The sequence below is a fragment of the Pleurodeles waltl genome, chromosome 10, assembly GCF_031143425.1.
Source record: "Pleurodeles waltl isolate 20211129_DDA chromosome 10, aPleWal1.hap1.20221129, whole genome shotgun sequence".
Lineage (NCBI taxonomy): Eukaryota > Metazoa > Chordata > Amphibia > Caudata > Salamandridae > Pleurodeles > Pleurodeles waltl.
In genome coordinates this window covers 19282347-19301565 of record NC_090449.1, presented here as the reverse complement: position 1 = coordinate 19301565, position 19219 = coordinate 19282347, and the positions used below count along the sequence as shown (strand labels likewise).

Sequence of the window (19219 nt, the reverse complement as noted above, 5' to 3'; positions counted from 1 at the left end):
TTACTAATGGTAGCCTATGGCCTACATTGCACTCCTTCATAGGGTTTTTTTCTGATATAAAAGAGGTTTGTGAAGGAATTTTTCGAAAAAATTGCATTCATTTGTCAAGCATTTTAATGCTTTTACTTCAAGGACAATCTGAATGAAGAAGTTTGAATACTGTAGCCCTTCCTATAGGCTGCATGGGAACATTCTTAAGTGACTTGGCAGGCCTTTCTGAAATAAGGCGAACATGGACACTTAAGAAGTTATATTGAAAAAAGTGCTCCGGGGTCCCTACAGGCGGGCGGGGAATATTCAACGCTTATGACTATACATGGAAATCCCCTATGAGAGAAGGATATTTGTAGGGTTTAAGGATGGGTAAGGGTATACGGTGTTTTTTAGGGTTTAGGGGTGAGTAGGGGCAAAGGGTGATAAGGATGTTTTTAGGATATACGAGTGGATACATTTATTGGGTGGTAAGGGTGTTTTTAGGGTTTAGTGGTAAGGATATTTTTAGGATTTAGAGCAGAGGTCTTCAAACTTTTTGATGCCGGGACCTCCCTCTCAAAGATTTTCAGGTGTAAGGACCACCTCCTGACAGAAATGTCTAGAACCTGAACTCATCATCATCGACAATAATAAATGTCCCCATTTCCCACAACAAATCATTTGTATGGTGAGGAGATAATATTAATATTAAAGTGTTTAGCAAACCAAAGGTCAGGGAGTGTGGGTGCATGGTCAAAGGTGTAGCTAAAATCAAAGGTCCTCATTTATGGGGATTTTACGTAAGACAGTGCCACAAGTCTTCTTGCTACACTGCCCTACGCCAATATAAAAGGGCAGGAATGGACCGTATTTATGAAATACAGTGCATTCTGTCCCTTCTCCCTGCGCTGGTGGACAAAATGCTGTCTAGGGCCAACGTAGGCAGGATTGTTTTTGTGCAGGAAGGCGCACCTTCCTGCACAAAAACAATCCAGAGAGGCATTGTATCTCTTTCTATATGTGCGTCAGATAGCAACATACATGGAAAGAGGAAAAACAAGGAGAAATTAAAACATTTCTCCTCATTATGCCTGCCCTGGGAGGCGTAAGGTTTTGGCACTGCTCCGGTTTACATGATTTTTTAAATCTGGGGGAGCGTCAAAATCCATGGGTGTTGCATGGGAACACCCACCGTAATGACCATGAAACGCCTCCTTGACGCAAAGTAAGGCAATGCTTGTGCTGCTTTGCCTTACTCCATATCTATGAGGCCATTCAAAGCCACGCAGGGTGGCTTTGCGTCACCTCATACGTATGATTAGGAGGCTTGTGCCACTGGAGTGTCAAAAAAGTGATGCTCCAGCAGCACAAGCCTCTCAAAAATAAACCCCAAAATATTCTAAGTTGTTTTTAAGTCTTTCGCCGTCAGGTAGCTACATATAAAATGACAGCCAGCTTAAATGAAAAATAAATAAAAGAAAGTTTAAACTCAGTGGGAAATGCACTATAATGCATTATGAAGCCTCTATTAGTTAATGCACCAAAGAGGTCTGTGTGTAACCGGAGAGCGACAGAATTAAATCCTGGTTGGTGCAGTTGAGAATAGTGACGTGTATTTTTAGTGCCACAAGGTCACAGCTTGTGATAGAAAGCACTGTGAATATGTAAGGCATTGTTTTATACTTGTGTTACACACAGTATAAGATAGGCCTCTACAAAAATGTTTAAGATAAAACTGTGATTCCAAAATGTAGATTTAAGTAATACCAGAGCATATGCAATTCCTTTTTTTTAAATGGCTGTCCCTTCAACACCTCCAGTGAAAGTAAACGCAGTGTAACTACAATTAAAAGCACACACACTTCTCAACTCTTTGCACTACCCCTAAAAAAGAATAAACGTTTGTCATCACAAAGCTTTGTGATTCGATCAGCTCCCAAGCATCCTTTACAGTCACAGATTACCCTTTACATTTGCAGATCAGCTCGTAGAGCATATTTGCATTTCATTCAGGAAGCAGGTGCCCTGGTATAAAGGCCTCCTTAGCTTTCTGTGCGGCTTTTACAGCACGGCAGACTCAGTAAATCAAATTCACCAGAATCATTTTAACCATCATTTAACAATCGGCTGGAGGAATGCGTGACCCCCTTTCCAGGACTCCACAGCCCCCTTGGGGGTCGCGACCCCCAGATTGAAGACCTCTGATTTAGAGTAAGGGTGGGCGATGAGCTCTGCTCCGCTGGCAGGGCTAACAGAGTTTTTGGCACTCTGAGCTCAGCTCGGAACGCGGAATTTGGCAAAAAACTCAGCTAGCCCCAGAGCAGAACAGAGCTCATTACACTAGTTGTTATGGGCCACACTGCTCAAGCGCAGATAGTCTACGCTTGCACTGTGTGGCTCATAAATAGTCTGGAGCCCAGTTGTGGGCCACACAGCGCAAGCGCAGACAAACTGCGCTTGCGCTGTGTGGCCCATAACTGGACTGCAGTGCACACTAGGCGGGAGGATGATGTCGGCAGCGCCCGGTGTGGCCGCAGCAGAGCTGCTGTGAGGGGCTGGCTGCACCAGCGCCAGCTCCTGTTCCAGGCTTCCATTCTTTTCACTGCCGTCTGCAGCCCAGAAGCAAGGGGCATAGGGAGGCAGAGAGCCAGACTGCAACAGGGACCCAGGTAAATCCTCTTTTCACTTTCTCTTCTTTGTGCACATGGGGGCCGGCATTAGGCATGGACAGCATTTGCATATGAGGGGGGATCTGTGCTTGTAAAAAACAGGGGTGTGCCTAGCACTCCGTAGCAAGTTTTGAAGGAGGGCAGTTGGTGAAAGGAAGTGTGCATGCACTGCAGGGGAGACTTATGCCCGATCTTGGAAGCGCTAAGCAGGAACGGGCCACCCAACCCTGCTTAGCTCTTCCGAGATCTGGTGCATAATTAATAATCAGGGTGGGGTTGCACTCCACCGCACGCCGAACTCCATGGCCAACTCAGCGGAATTCTGCAGAGTAGAACTCTGTGAGCTCCACCCAGGCCAGGTTTAGAGGTGGGAAAAGGAATATAGGTGGTAAGGTTAGAAAACATGGGGCATTTGGAGGGTTCCCCCCAAAAAGAAGAAAAGTATAATTATTTTTTTAAATGGAAGGGGTCTCCCCCAATTAAGAAACTATTTAAATATACAATAAAAAACATGGAGGTAGTTTGGGTGAGGGGGGTCTTCCCACATTAAAAAACACAAACACAATTATTTTTATGTGATATGTTTATATACATATCTATATATGTGTGAATATATATATATAAATATATAACATATACACACAACTAGATAGATAGATAGATAGATAGATAGATAGATAGATAGATAGATAGATATAGATAGATAGATAGATAGATAGATAGATAGATAGATAGATAGATAGATAGATAGATAGTTTCACTTACCTTATATATACTTACCTTGCACTGTAAAGCCATGTACTGTAAAGTTATATGCTTTGCTCGGCATTGCGTGGTAAAGGATGCCTGTTAAAGTGGTGAAGGCATGTGTTGTAAACGTATGCGTTGTAAGGTCTAATCAACAGTGCAAAGTTGTCAGCACTGATTGCAGCCAGTTGCTTGGCCACCACTTGCCCATGGCAAGCACAGAGCCATTACTATCCCTGCAGGATCTCACAGAGGATGTGGTCCAGCTAGTAGTGCAGTTGAACTTGTTCGAAGGAGGGAACACAGTGCTTCTGTTGTGGAGTGCCCCTCAGTGGACTTCCCTTTGCTTCGTTGGGTGCTATCCTGGCAAACTGGAGAAGTTTCCTTTTTGAGCTATAGTGGATTTTCTATCACAGGAGCCACTGTCAGTGGTGGGAGAAGAGGACCATACAAAAAGCTACTGCTGGAGAGAAGGTAGAAAGAAAAGAGGAACCCCTGGTCACAGATCAGCTTTAATCATAGAGATGAATATGGCTGTACTTGTGGATTTAGCCCATGTGGCTGACTTCCACAATTCTGAAAAATCTTGGTCTGCCTCTGAAAGGTCATAAGATACATTTATTTTATCCTAATAAAATGCATAAGAAAAAAACATAGGGACCTTTGGTTCTTATCAATGGAGTGACTGAGCTTCCTGGCATTATACGGAAAGTCAGTGACTCCTAAGACCCAACAAGATACTTTGGTTGTGGACAGTGTAAAAACACAAAAACTATATGGCTGAAAACAGCACTAAACAAATATAACTTTAAAGGACTGATGTCCTGCGCTGCTCCTAATAGTGTGGATATTCTCCCAGCCTGACTTGCCTTAGGTTTGAGGTCCACCACATCAAACAAGCAAAACTGTATCCTGCTTGATAGTGCTAACGCCAAGGGGGAAATAAGACATTTTTACATCAGGATATCTACGACTACAGCACTAGCAATCTTATTGCTGGGTACTCGCACACTTATGAGGATAACACCCAACATGGCCAAAATACATCTCCCGGAGCTGAAGAAGCTATAATTAAAGATACAAAGTTGTCACCATGTCCATGGCTTGACCTCCACATTGGTGTCATAGGTGACACTGACAAAGGCAGAGTTATAGACAAGGCAATCACAGACCAGAAGAACAGCACTTAGATGCTGTTCACAACATCTCTTTATCCTGAGCAGTAGATATGCCTTACACTGGTTTGAACAGTCTGAATATGACAATTGTAGATTTGTTTTTGTTCTTTAACCACGAAAAAGAGGTGACTCGAGAGGAAAGAGTCTGTGGGCTACTGACCTGTCCATTTAATTGGGGATAAGCCAAATGCTTCACCTGGGAGAATAGATTAAGCCAACACATCTGCATATGTGACATGGGTAACAGACTAAAAGGTGGTGTCGTAGTTTGGACTCCAGCTCTAGGCAAGACTGCTAGTTGAAGGATGACAGTACTTTTGCTTGTAGGCGACTATGCCTATCCTACAACAAATCGCAACTGTTGTCCCAACCTTACCGGCTCACTAGCAGCGCCTCACCAAAAACACAATAGTAAAAGGTGATTTGTGGCAGCCTTTACGCATGGACTCGAGAATAGGACATCTCAGGGAGTGTCGTGGTTAAACGGAGATTACCCCTTTCTCACAGATATATCATGTCTCATACAAACACAGATAATGACAAAGATGCAGTAAAGTTTCAATCGTTTTTATTTAACACAACTGCAATTTGCGATATGTTGCATGGGCTGCAATGATTAGGATAATGAATAATGCAAAAAACAGAATTGTGAAGACGAGAGCCATTATTACAAAGACCCCTACCATTTTGCAACGCATGTAAAAGACATACGAGATGTAATATGCCCTAATACCCTAATGTGATAGGCCTAACCTCCTACCTAAGGGAGAGCTGGGTTTGCTAAACATAATCTGCCAATGCCATGTCCATGAGAGGAGCCCACAACCCTCATTACCTCTATCTCGGACTCTGCAGGGACACGAAGACTGGGTCAGCGTCAAGACGACATGCAGCATTGGTATCAGCGATGGTGGCGAATCCCTCTGGTCGGAATCCCTCTGATTATCTGTCTAAAGTGAGATGTATTTATATAGATCTACCAGGACCCCTGACGTAGGTGTGTTCCCAAACAATAGATAACAGACATGCTTGGGACGGCAATTATTATAAACAATCCCTCGAAAGTATAGAGAGGGAAAACCCTAAGTGTGAACACCTACTGTTTGTTTGTCTTTATTGCTTGATCTTGACGCCTTAGTGCGGTGGCACTGATAATGCAAAGCATAAAAAGTAGCCTAACTATAAACAAGGCAGCCATCTTAGAGAAATTACATAATTAAATGGGCTAAGACAGAGCAAGCTAAGTAGGTTAAAAGTCACTAGGTGATGGGGCACGAGTCTGCAAGCCAAAGGCTAAGCTAACTCCTGTTATCCCATTACAACAAACTAGGATTCACTACAGTGGTCTGCAATCACGTTACCACCATTCAGCTAAATGGTAAGCTTCACCTTAGAAGAGGAAAGTGTGAAATGCATGTTTTAGGGTTTGATCGGAGACAGCATTGGGATGTCTTTATCCACACATTTCTCACAGTAACTGCATTTGAAAAATGAGGCACTACTGATTTTTGTCCAGAGAGCTGCATAAGATGACATTTGTAACCTTCTGAAATTGCTTGGACTTTGCTCTAAGTTGTCATTACTAAACGTACGGTGATGTATGTTTTTCAGGTCCCTTTGAAGGGCCCAACTACCATATTGCTCCACGATGGGTCTACAACATCACCACCCTCTGGATGCTCTTTGTGGTCTTTGCCTCTGTTTTTACCAATGGCCTGGTCCTGGTGGCAACCATGAAATTCAAAAAGCTGCGACACCCCCTGAACTGGATCCTGGTCAACCTGGCCATTGCTGACCTCGGGGAGACAGTCATTGCCAGCACCATCAGTGTCATCAATCAGATATTTGGTTACTTCATCCTAGGGCACCCACTGTGTGTTATCGAGGGGTACACAGTCTCTGTCTGTGGTAAGTGACTCAGCAGGGCTTTGGCGGTAACATGAACTTTACTGTTGGCTCTAAAGATCTAAAATATACCCAGATGAAGAAGCAGGCAACTGTTTTTAGTTCATATAATAAAAGGGATGCTCAGTGGGAACGGACGGAGCCCAGCCACACTAAAATAATCAATCTACTATATTTACATTCCTTAGCATCAACAGTTTTTCTTAATGTTTATTCCACCATATTAAGGAACATTCAATTTATTTTCTTTTTGGCATTTTGTTTCTCCCGCTTCCGTTTTTTCTTGCTCCCTAACGATTGCAAACTTAAGCAAACAGTTTGTCTCAATATTGTACAAAGAGGTGTTTTGCAAAAAAATAAAAATGGATTTGACAATCTGTTGCATATCATTTGTATACACAACATGGGAGCCCCACAAATGGCTTTCTGCACTCATCTAGCATTTTACAGCAAATCTGGTAGCTCATCATGTTTATGTTCGTATCTTCTTCAGGTATCACAGCTCTCTGGTCCTTGACAATCATTGCTTGGGAAAGGTGGTTCGTGGTCTGCAAACCCTTTGGCAACATCAAGTTTGATGGCAAACTAGCGGCCTCCGGCATCATCTTCTCCTGGGTGTGGTCGGCTTGTTGGTGTGCCCCACCAATCTTTGGCTGGAGTAGGTAAGGCCACCAATGACTTTAAAAAGGGTGTCCTTGATGTCCTCAAAAGCAAGTGTGCCAACTGGAGCAATAAAGAGCACTATAAGATGCATGAAATAGTTCTTCAGCACCATGAACTGTACAAGCCCTGTAGATGAATACCATGTCTAACTCCAATCTTCTTACATAGAGCCTTTGGAATTGATGCTAAGCCAGGCTTAGGTAAACACTTGTAAGAAGCTAGGACACAGTACGTAAAAGAATTGGCAGAGCAGGAGCTTCCAATGTGTAAATTAACTCCTTGAACTCTCCTCCCTTGGGGTTCTGGGCAGTGCCTAAGGCTATTCTCTCTCTCTTCAGGTACTGGCCTCATGGCTTGAAGACCTCATGTGGTCCCGATGTGTTCAGCGGAAACTCTGATCCTGGTGTTCAGTCATACATGATGGTTCTAATGACCACCTGCTGCATTCTGCCTCTCTCCGTCATTGTGCTTTGCTACATCCAGGTCTGGTGGGCAATCCGACAGGTAAGACTCTTACTTTTGATATAATTAAAACATTTAAGTTGTGGAAGGTCTAACTCATTAGTCTTTAGTTCCAACTACAACGCCTCAACTTCCATTGAATGTCCTACATTTTTGGTTAGTCCTCCTAAAAACAGGCTGCACTTTTTATGACAAATGAAGGGAGTGACAACATTTATAATGAGATAATTGGGTCACTTAGATCTAAGTGGTGGGCCCACGTTAAATAACATCAGTACTAGGATGAATGGTGACTCCTGCATTTAATTAACCATTGTTTACTAAAAAATTAGAAATAGCATATCCAAAGCTAGTTTCCTCTTTTTTGCATGTTACTATCCCTTGCTCACAGCACACACTGGGGGAGTGCAGTACATGTGCGCCTCCTATATCTAGAGAGTGCCATAAACAACACAAATGCAGTTTGCACTTGTTCAAAGGTCTAAATCAGGCTTCTCCAGAGAGTAGCTCATGAGCAACTGGTAGTTCTACTTCTACCTGTAAGTAGCTCTCCTGTATGCAGTCCATTCTACTAAATAAGACAATTTTGCTTGGTCGAGTTAATATATGTATTCCAAAATTGAAATAAGCCATGTCGAGGCATTTAACATTAACAAAATATTTTTAATGTTACTGCCAACTACAATGCCTGATGCATTGAGGTGATCACTGCTGGTAATATTTCCTATGGTGGACACTAATTCAAAGTTGTCTGAAGTGGTCACTATTAAAGCTCTAACAACGTTTTTAGCTCAGGATGAGTTTCATTGACCATAAGTAGCTCTTTCTAGAGAAAAGGTTAGAGACCCCTGGTCTAAATTAACCTATTAAGGGGTAAAATTGTTTGCATTGACTTTGAAAGGCCATTCTTCAGCCTTTCAGTAGCCATTAAGGAGTGCTTTAACAGTCATGCAGCAATTTGTCAGCGGTTATTAATCATTATTTTAGCAGTCATTTAGGAGTCCAGGGGCGTAGCCCAGGCCCCTAGAGCCCCAGAGGCGTAGGGTGGCCTCCACCCCTTCAAGAGGTGCCCAGTGGTTCAGGAGGCCCTCATTGTGGCAGTCTTTTAGTAATATTAAAGCAATCATTTAGATGTTTTTTTACAGTCACTCCACGGTCTGGTCGCATTCATTCAGTAGTCTTTCAGCAGTCATTCCAGCAGATTTGGTTCCAGATTTCAAATGGTATTCGGAAAAGCTAGAGACAGATTATTGCATGACTACTGAATGATTGCTGAAATATTACTGAAAGCAGCAGCCTTCCAGAAACCATCTAGAATACAAAAAATTGTCCAGAATCTTATAAGACTGCATTGCGGCCTTTGGGGAAGGATAAGGTTGGCTACGAGAAGGATCTATAAAATAAGAAACCGGTGATGAGCCCCCGACAGAAACCAACATCTGTGACAAAACTGGACTTGTCTTGGGAGTCAACTTCCTTTTGAAAATGATGTGCTGGTTTGTGGATAATCAATACCGGAAGGAATAGTTTCTTACCTGGAGCTCCAGTTCTCTCGTAGGAGGATCTCAATTAAACTCATAAGTACCTGAATAGTTCCGCCCATGTGGGGGTATCCTGGAGCACTTCTTTATATAATATCTTCTTAAGTGTAGACGTTCGCATTATTTCAGGAAGGCTTGTAGAAACACTTAAGAAAGAACATAATATGCAACATAGGCAAAAACGCACAGTAGTGCATTTCTTCAGACTGCACTGACAAAAGGGTCAAAGCACCCATATAAATGTTTCATTTGAGGTAAATGGTTTACAAAACAGCTTAAATCGCCTTCACAAACCCTTTTGAAAAAGTAAGACGTGAAGAATGAAAGGACAGTGTAGCCCCATAGGCTACTATTACGTGAGTGAAAAATAGTGACTGTGCCTTTAAGGCTGCAGAGACAACCAGTATCCCATCATGGTCAGCAGGTGGAAGTTGCTTCAGTTATTTTTCTGGTACGTCCTGACAGGATCCTGGAGCACTAAACTCAGTCGTTTAGGCTTTTTTTCTCTAAAATATACCTGCGAATTTTGGTTTAAACTGTTTCACTCGACGTCTTCCATCAGTCTCTCACTTTTCAAGGCTTTTTTGACAGTCCTCTACGAGGGCTCTTCCATCTGCCTCTAAGGGACGTGGAAGGTCCACAATGAGAGTGCTAGCTCAAAAACAACGTCTTTCCCAGTCAACTTCGAGGGGGTCGATGCCAGGTACAGCACTGACTTGCTCGCCATCAGGCACTGGTTTGTCCTCAAAGAAAAGGTACAGATCGACGTTGAGACAAGGTACAACTCTTATGCTGTCAACATGAACAGTGAGATCGACTTTGAGAAGTCTGTCACTGTCAAGGAGCGGCTTGATGTTGAGACAGCGAAGGAGAAGATTGACGTCGAGTATTCAACGTAGGTCATTGTTGAGTCATTGTCAGAGGTCGAAGTCCATCTTGATGTCAAGGATAGAAAGCAAGTGAAAAAGGAGACGCATCTATTCATCTTCAGATTCGGAGTACTCTGGGTCCTTTTCCCCTTCTTCAACAATAGTATTACCAGACATGCCTCCTCCAGCTCCTCCTCCTTCTCTGCCTCCTCCTCCTCCTCCTCTACCTCCACTGCCTCCTCCACTACCTGCACTACCTGCACTACCTACTCCTACCCTCCAGCAGCAACTCCACCACCGCCAAGACCTAGATCATGCTCCAGAACTTACAATCAGTCATACCATCACTGTCAACGTACTTTCAGGTACTCTTGTCATCATAGCTGCCGTTCTCAAACCCTTACCACATCAAGACATCGGCACAGACACAATACTTTCACCTCATCATCTACAGGATGATAAACCCCAACTCTAACGGAGTCATCTCCTCGCATCTGTCCGGTGGATTACATCACTACATGTCAGGAGGTTTTAGTGAGGGAGAGAACATTCTCTGCAGTGGAATGCTCAGTTTGAGTGCAAACATGAAAAGGCTGAGTCCTGACTACTGCTGGAAGTGACTTGATTTAATGACATGCATACATTCAGAAAATGTGGTTCCAGGTTTAGGAGTGGTATTCAAATCCTATGAGCCAGAACAGGAAAGTGCCTGCCTCCATGGCCTTTTTACTGTTAACAAACTGCCATTAGATGACAATATATTTCTGTTAGAGGTGGGTCCATGGAGACAATCAGTGAGGAAGGGAGGTTTGGAACATAGGAATAATTTGTAGACCAGGTCTACTTGTTCATGACAAATCTGTCTTTCCTTTCAGGTCAATATAGTCTTCCCTCTCAAGGCATTAAGTATTTCCCTTTTAGGACAATGCTGTCTCTCCTGTAAGGGCAAAACAAAATGTCCCCTTATTCCAGAGAGGAACTGTAATTTGATGTGGGGTGACAGTTTGTTGAAGATAGATAATAACCAAGATCGGGAAGGGAGCCTGGTTTTTCCTTGCCACTTCCAATTCCTTTACTGGAATGTTTGGAGCACTCTTTAGCTATTTCGGCGAAGGGGCTATAAGGCAACACTTGCAACTATGCTTCTCTGTCCCCACGGATAAGAAGACTTACCAACTGCATAGAAATAGGGGTGTGTCTGTGATGCTTTCCAAAAAGACACAAATTGAACAAGGGGCAGGCTGAGGGGAGCCACAATAGTTGCATCAGCATGACTGTGGCTTATAGAGCTGACACTGAGGTCTGTGTTCACCTGCAGGAAATGTGATAGCTTGACAAAGTGCTGAGATTAATGCAGTGATGGTTTTATGCATCCACAGGTCGCAATGCAGCAAAAGGAGTCAGAATCAACCCAGAAGGCTGAGCGAGAGGTGTCCCGAATGGTAGTGGTCATGATCGTGGCTTACATTTTCTGCTGGGGGCCATACACTTTCTTTGCATGCTTCGCTGCTGCCAACCCCGGCTACTCCTTCCACCCATTGGCCGCCTCCTTACCTGCCTTTTTCGCTAAGAGCGCCACCATCTACAACCCCGTTATCTATGTCTTCATGAACCGCCAGGTGAGTGGGTAACCTGCTCCTGCCAGGGATCTCTCTATGGGATAGGGACATGGCTAAGAGTGGAAGAGATGGGGTGGCCTGAACCAGTTCTAATTAAAAGAAACGCCTGACAACAGGAAGCAAACAGTCCTCAAATTGTGTTCAACTTCTGATTCATGTATTAAAGTTCCCAGCAAGAGTAAATACTGCGCACAAAAAAACAGATGAGTGAAAAGACACAAAGTTTTTCTCAAAAACACATTAAGAGTATATTAATGAAAGGATGAGGATTTCCTTTATCACCACATTTCCACGTGACACCAGTTCTGCAATTACCTGGGTACTTTCGCTCAAGTACTAACTAACACTTTTCTCCCTGTTTCTCTTACACTAGTTCCGTAACTGCATTTATCAACTCTTTGGAAAGAAGGTGGACGATGGATCCGAACTCTCTTCCTCTTCTCGAACAGAGGTCTCCTCCGTCTCCAATTCTTCAGTGTCGCCTGCATAATTCCAGCACAGGGAAAACCACTCAATTCAGTTGGGCGCCTTTTCCCTGCCATCTGTCTCCATATTGCATATCTCTGCCCAAGATCCACCCCAGTTTCTTCAGTAATATATTCTGTTCACTTAAGATTCACTGAACAGTCCTTGAGGCTTCAAGGCCTACTTTATTTAGGGGTGTAAACTAATCTACTTACCTCTATATCGACTCCTATGACTCCACCTACCTGTCCAACTCTTCCATCTACCCCTCCACCTATCTGTCTGGCCATTTCTTTAAATTGTTTTCCGTTTCCCCTCCTCCACTTCTCTGTATCTCTCTCTCTTTCCTCTTCTTGCCTCTAGTAGATCTGTTTCTCTCCATTCTCCTTTGTGTCACCCAGGTCTGTCCCTTTCTCTCCACTTTTTTTTCTTTTGCCTTTTTTTCCAATTTCTAAACTATTTACCCATCCATTGTCCTTCCATCAATCCATCAGTGTGTCTGTACGTTCACCTACCTATCTATAGCTACATCTCAGAAGGCAGGAAGTTGGATACCTCTGATCTCTGACACATAAATACCACGTCATGTCATGACAGAGAACCTACGAAAGACTGTACCCCTTTTGTGTTGTTGTCGTTTTTCATTTACGCTAGATTGTCTTCATTTTTGAGACATAGATTTTGTTTTAAGTGGACTACAAGACCAGGAAGGCCCTTTGTGCAAACCTTTCCAAGGCTGGAACTCACTGACAGCAAGATAGCAACAAGTTCACATATGGGTATTTTTCTCATATGGTCCTACGGTGCAATCTCGGTGGTATTTACAAACCTCTCAACCTGCGGTTCTGCTCCTTATGACGTCATCAGAATCACTCAGAGCTGTCATGTATGCATTGATTCTAGCATGGTGCAGTATACCACCTGACTGCAGATGCGGAGGGCAAGAAGCACGTTGGAGCATTTGGCTGTGCACATTGGTGTCTTACTTAGGACCATAATTGCTCTTTAGCCCTAATGTATTCTCTATAAATTGATGGTTATTTATTAAATAATACAAGAAGTTCAGCCATGTATGGATCTACGTCCAGCAGTGGAAGAAGTACCCTTCAAATTCTAGATGCCAGATGTATGGTACTGGTCTCAAAATCCCAGGTCCTGGTTACACACTAGATGTAAAAAGAGGAAACTGTTATTTTTTATCTCCGACCATTTCTGTTCTCCCCCTAGGGCACATGTGGAGTGCAGAATGTCTTGAAAGTCATCATAAATCCTATGTGCGAAAATGTGAAGGGCTGGTAGTAGATCACCTTAGAAAATGCAATGAATATTTCAGAGATAAACGTTAATTTATCTATATTATAGAGATTAATAGAATCTATTCACATCCATAAAATGGGTGTCAAAATGCTGCAGAATATAAAAAACACAAAACATAGTAGAGGTGGAAATGTAAACTCTGAGCATCATAAGAAACTTCTGTTTCTTAGACAGTATTCATGGGATTCCCCCAGAAAGGAAGGAACTCTCCCTCCCAAAAATGGCAAGCCTTGTGTCATAGAAAGTACGGATGCAGCTCACATGTCGTCCTGTCTCTTAGGAAAACCTCACCTGTAAACCTTGTGATATCATGTCATCATCCATATGGTCCCTTTTCTATCCTTCCTGATATGCTTTCGACCCGGATACGATGAAGCACACTGCAGAAGATCTGGTCCAGCTGGGGCAACTTTGATATGTCCCTTGGCGGCTCAAATCCACTAAGAGCAACAAGATGGTCCTTTGCAAATAGATCTTGCTATGAATGTTCAAGATTTATCCAGGAAAAACTTCAGAGTGAGTGAAATTTGCTAAGATTGCCCACACACTTTCCCCAAATACTATCTAGAAGATGCATTTCTGCAAACGAAAATTGCTAAGATGGCCCAAGCAAATCTTGAGGATGCTCTTCTGCGAACGAAAGTTGATATAAGATGTAGAAACACTTCTTGAAGTTACTGCATGGCCGAAGGAATTTGTTAAGATAATTCTAGCACTGTCCTGAAGATGACCTAGCCTTCTGCAGACTCCAGTCCCCATTATGTTAAAAAAGATCATTGGACAGGTCGGCTAATGGACAAGAAGGAAATTACGTGTATTCCTAGTTCTGCAATGCAGGAAATTCCACTGACGTCAAAAACACTTGAATGTCTTGCTCGAGTATGGGGTCCTGGGATACTTCTTGTTTATGATGATTAACAAAGAACCCTTGACAGAGAACAAAATTGCTAGTGTTCTGTCAAGGATACCTTCCTTAAATTCATAAACACAGAATTGCCCAAGATCTCACACATAGATGGAACTAATCAGTTGTTTATGACTTCAGTGAAGATCATTGGATGCCAAATAACTCTTAGTAACTGTGGTCCAAGTTTACACGTTTGCAGTTGTTTGTGTGGGATGTGCATGGAAAGACTGCTGCAAGATAAAAGGAACGTGTGCTCTCCTGTAGAAATAAAATCACTGGACGAGGCACATTTTCCAATGCTGAAGAACCAAGGTCTGCCTGCATTTGGTGACGCATGCTTCTCCAGTATGCAGGGAGGGGTTGGTTATTGCATGAGTGCTGGGTTGTTGCAAAGAGTTTGTATGGGTGAAAGGCACTTATCAATGCAAAGTGTGTTCATCGTCAGCCAATAAAGTTATATTTTTATAGTGATTCCTACTGGCAAAGCTGTTCTTTACTTCCAGCCGGACTGGGCATGGCCTAAAAGAGGTGTCACACTCTCTATGTCTAGTTTACAGCGTTAAAAGATATTGCATACAAATGACACAATTGTTCCACTACAGTAGTATGCTCACCAACCAAGAATTTGCCCTAAAAGAATAGGAAAGATGGTCAGGTGTTCAGCAGTTCTCCTTTAAAGAAAACATCTGCTAGCAGGAATAGTGGGAACAAAATAAGTAACTAAACGTTGAGGCGTATACAGAGGATTAATAACAGCATAAAACAGAGAGGTGAATCAGGGTCTACAGTGCTAAAGGAGGGACTGAAATAAGAACAAAAGATGACTGTGATAGTTCTCGTTCCACGTCAACATCTATAACTATGAAACAGATACACCATTCAAGAAAACTGCGACTGGTCCAGAGTCAGCATTTGGTGGGGGGTGGTGCTCGTGACAGTCACCCCGAACAGGCCTGGACTGGCTCATTATGCATCATCTTGCAGTGTGATGATGAGGTAGGTTACCGTTGAACTTTGTATGTGAAGCCTTCAATCTTTGGAAAGAAAGTAATCAAGGGGGGCATAATCTGACCCGTAGCATTGGCATGGGTTGAGCCCCATGCTGTGGGATACAGGTTGGCTACTGCGGTTGATGATACTGCCATTGTGCATCCACAAGTAAACTTCAGTAGGTTATTTCACAGGCAGCTTACAGATTATGGGGAAAGTTTGAGGGTGTGCCAGTTCATCTTCGAGGACAAGTGTCCGAGCAGGTTCTTTCATGGTTCTGGTGAGAGGTGAGGTATTGTGAAACAGGAATCAGGAATGTGCCAGGAATCAGTGTACAGACACTGTGTGGATCTTAGCAAAGTAGCTGCTTTCCGTTTCTGGATTTCCCTATTATAAATTGATCTTCAAAGCTTCCTCGGGGAGAGCACTAGCATCCAAACATGAGCAGAGATGTGTAACATTGAATAGATTATTGCCCTGTGACAGACCCAACATATCCTTCTTTTAAAAAAGACTGAAATCATTGTCATGGTTTTACGGTTCCTTTGATAGATTTCTGCTGCTCTGTTAAAGGGTCGTGGCATCCCTTGGCTCCTGAGCTCCATACGGGTGTGAGAACCCTCTTGATTGTCAGGGTATTCCTCAACATGGATGAGGAGTCTTGCCATGGTTTCGGGCCCTGAACCTTTAAGGAAAGGCCTGGTGCAAGGAGTGCTGCCTCAAGACATGACGATGACAGGGAGAACAGCAACCTTTGACAGTCAAGTCACACAATATCGATGGGAAATACCTTATTAATGTCCAGTGATCTGCCTTTATCTCTGGTGACAAGCGAGGCTTTGAGTATACCATCCTAGATGGCTCAGAAGGCGTACAGAGAAGGTTGTTGGGTCTGGCTGATGCCCAAGTGTGGATACACCAACAAGGGAGCCCTGTTATGGGAATCCTTCCTGCATTCATGGCCCAGGCAACTAATTGTTCCTTCTGTGCTAGATGTGGGGTCCCACCTGCTTCGTAGGAAGTCTCTTCAGTCTTTCCCTACTCTGGAAGGGTGTCTGCCACTCTTCACACCACTACAAGTACCTGTCTGTGTGGACAGAGCTGCTTCTGAAAGAGACGCATCTCATATTCCAGAGATGGCCATTGGTCTCTCATGCCCAAGTCATATTTCTGTCCTGCTTTCTTAAATCAAGACTTTGGGTAGATAAAAGTTTCTTTCAGGGTTAAAGTTTTCTGGGTTCAGGGCTCTCATCTAATGTGTGCTTTAGTATTCGGTTTCACCTTCTCTGTATTTGCTTAGAAGGTTATTTGCATTGCATACATCCAAACTGTTTCTAGACAGATCTCATTTGGGAGATATGCATACTGCAGTTATCCACCTCTTCATCTGTGCATCTATCTGTAGAACTTTCACCGATGGAGACATTTCAGCATTCATCTAGGTATCTCCTCGTCAGTAACCATGCCTTCCTCTTTTCCTTCTGTTTATTTCTTTACTTATTTTCCTATCATTCGTCTTTTCTCACCTCTTTTCATGTGTTAAAATCACTCAATTCAACCACCCAAACACCCACCAACCCATCCATCCATCCAGCCTAGTTTCTCCTATTTAATTGCCTATTTGTTTACCTTTCTTTTTTCCACAGTTCCATGTTCACTCCGATCAATTCATTTATCACCCATCTCAAACCATTCGTATGTCCACCCACCCTTCATCCATCCACCGCTCTGTCCTTCCTTCAACCTGCGCATTAGTCCATCCACCTTCTCATCCATCCATCCACCCACCCATTCATTGCTAAACATCAATCTCTCATTTAATTACCTCTTTGCTTTTCTTTCCTTTTTCTACAGTTCCATGCTTATTCCGATTAACTATTTTATCGTTCATCTCAAGTCATCCATTCTTCATCCAACCATCACCCATCCACCTGCAATCCATCCATCTATCCGTTCTTCCCATCATTTTATGGCACATTCTTTCCTGTTCTCGAAATTTACCTTTCAATTTGCCTTTTCTTACAATTATCACCAATGCATCCTGTAGTTAAGTCCCTACCCAAATCAGCTATTCAGAGTCACCAGAACCATCCATCACTCTGTGTTGAGTGACCGAGTTGTGGAATTGGGATCTGTCCAGTCACACACCTGGCACTGTGTTGAGTGACTGAGTTGTGGGACTGTGATCTGTCCGGCACACATTGGCACTGTGTTAAGTGACCAAGTTGTGGAACTGGGAATTGTCTGGCACACACCTGGCACTGTCTGAAGTGACCGAGTTGTGGAACTGGGATCTGTCCGGCACACCCCTAGCACTGTGTTGAGTGACCATGTTGTTTAATTGAGATCTGTCTGGAACACACCTGGCACTGTGTTAAGTGACCGAGTTGTGGACTGGGATCCATCCAGGCACACACCTGGCAATATGTTGAGTGGCCGAGCTGTAAGCTGGGATCTGTCACTGCTACAGCCTTTAGGTGGTGTGCTCTAGGTGGAATATATCTGCATGCTGTAGAACGAGGCAGTGCATGCATGAGTGTCACTAGGGGCTGCAGGTTTGGGTTTGAGATAGTGGGTGGTCACTGTGGCATATTTCACCCACTGGGCCATTCACATGGCCTCTTCTGTGACATTACAAAGTGAGAATTAAATAAGAAAATGCCCTCTAAAGTCGCTCTCGGATCCATTTCCCTGTACATTGTTCAATGAGCGGCAACTCCTCGGTTTCACAGTTCTAGTAACTTCACTATTTGGTAACTGGAGACAGGGAGATAGAAACAGTAAGGCCGTGGGTGGCACATTAGGCAGGACGTCCTTCTCCTAAGATGGCCGCCTCTAGCTGGAGACTTTCACATGATGGGAGTTTTTGTTGTGTTGTGCTGCTGCCGCTGGGAGAAGAACAAACCTCTACTCTTGGAAGCCCGCTGTCGGACTTTCGTCTCTGGCACTTCAAGTTTCCGAGCCTCATTGTTGCCCAACTTCTCTAATCTTAGGCAAACCTAGGTACCGCCCCTGTCTACGGACACTGAACTGTACAGTCTCCCCTCACCTCACTCTACGGAGAACCAAAAGCTGGAGTGGCGATATGAAATGCGATTTTAAAAATGTTTGAGGTAGTCAGAATGTTCCTTTAAAAGCTTTAAAAATGTTTTTTTATTGTAAAATAAACTATGCATCAAGCCCATTGTCAATGGCCTGATTTTGTATTGTATTTTACTGTATTGCAGCATATACGTAGCGCCTGCTCCCCCTATGTGGGGCACTTAAGCGCTTGCCTACATATAGCAAGCTACGCCTTGTAGTGTGTGTGGTTGAAAGGGTGTTCTTGTTTTGTGATCCTGTGTGAGAAGTGTTTTCATGTCGTATGTGATGACCACCGAGGTGTGGTTAACATGTTATGGTACGCAGCACACAGCAGTGTGGTGGATGATTAAGTGTGAGGCAAGGAGTTTTATAGTTTTCAGTGTGCTGGCAGATTTGAATAGTTCTGCAGGCCTTTTGTGATATTTCTTATGGTTCTAGTCCGCTAAGCTGGTACTGGCACTGGGTTGTCAATCTGAGATTTTGTGTATAATCGTGGTCCTTAGCTGGCATGATTGAGGGGAGAAAGAGGTGAAGAGATCTGCCGGGAGGGAAATTTTTTACTATCATCCCATATCTGAGTGCCATTGTGAGATGTAGAGAAGTGGTCAGAGTGTATAGATATTTGGGACCTGTAGTGGTAGACTAGATTGAAGTCTGATGACAAGTTATCCAGCAGTGTGTCACTGTTCTCTTCAGTTATTCCATGCCTGCTTAATTGGTGATGTCTGTTTTTTTTGGCTGTACAGTACTGGTGATGAACAACCCTCGTAGCAGATATATCTTATATGAATGTTAAGACATATAAGTTACAAATGGCTGCTGACTGTTGA

The 19219-nt window shown here is 43.4% G+C and overlaps 1 protein-coding gene across 1 annotated transcript in view; it reads left to right on the top strand.

Annotated features, from left to right (window-relative positions):
• The window catches only part of LOC138260931 (red-sensitive opsin), a 56063-nt gene extending 37576 nt beyond the window's left edge, over positions 1-18487 (top strand). Inside the window, exons 2-6 of the mRNA XM_069209456.1 lie at positions 6179-6475; positions 6966-7134; positions 7474-7639; positions 11387-11626; positions 12000-18487. Coding sequence (XP_069065557.1) covers positions 6179-6475; positions 6966-7134; positions 7474-7639; positions 11387-11626; positions 12000-12116 — 989 coding nt within the window. The 3' untranslated portion in view covers positions 12117-18487. The remainder of the gene's footprint in view (positions 1-6178; positions 6476-6965; positions 7135-7473; positions 7640-11386; positions 11627-11999) is intronic.
• The last annotated feature ends 732 nt before the right edge of the window (positions 18488-19219 follow it).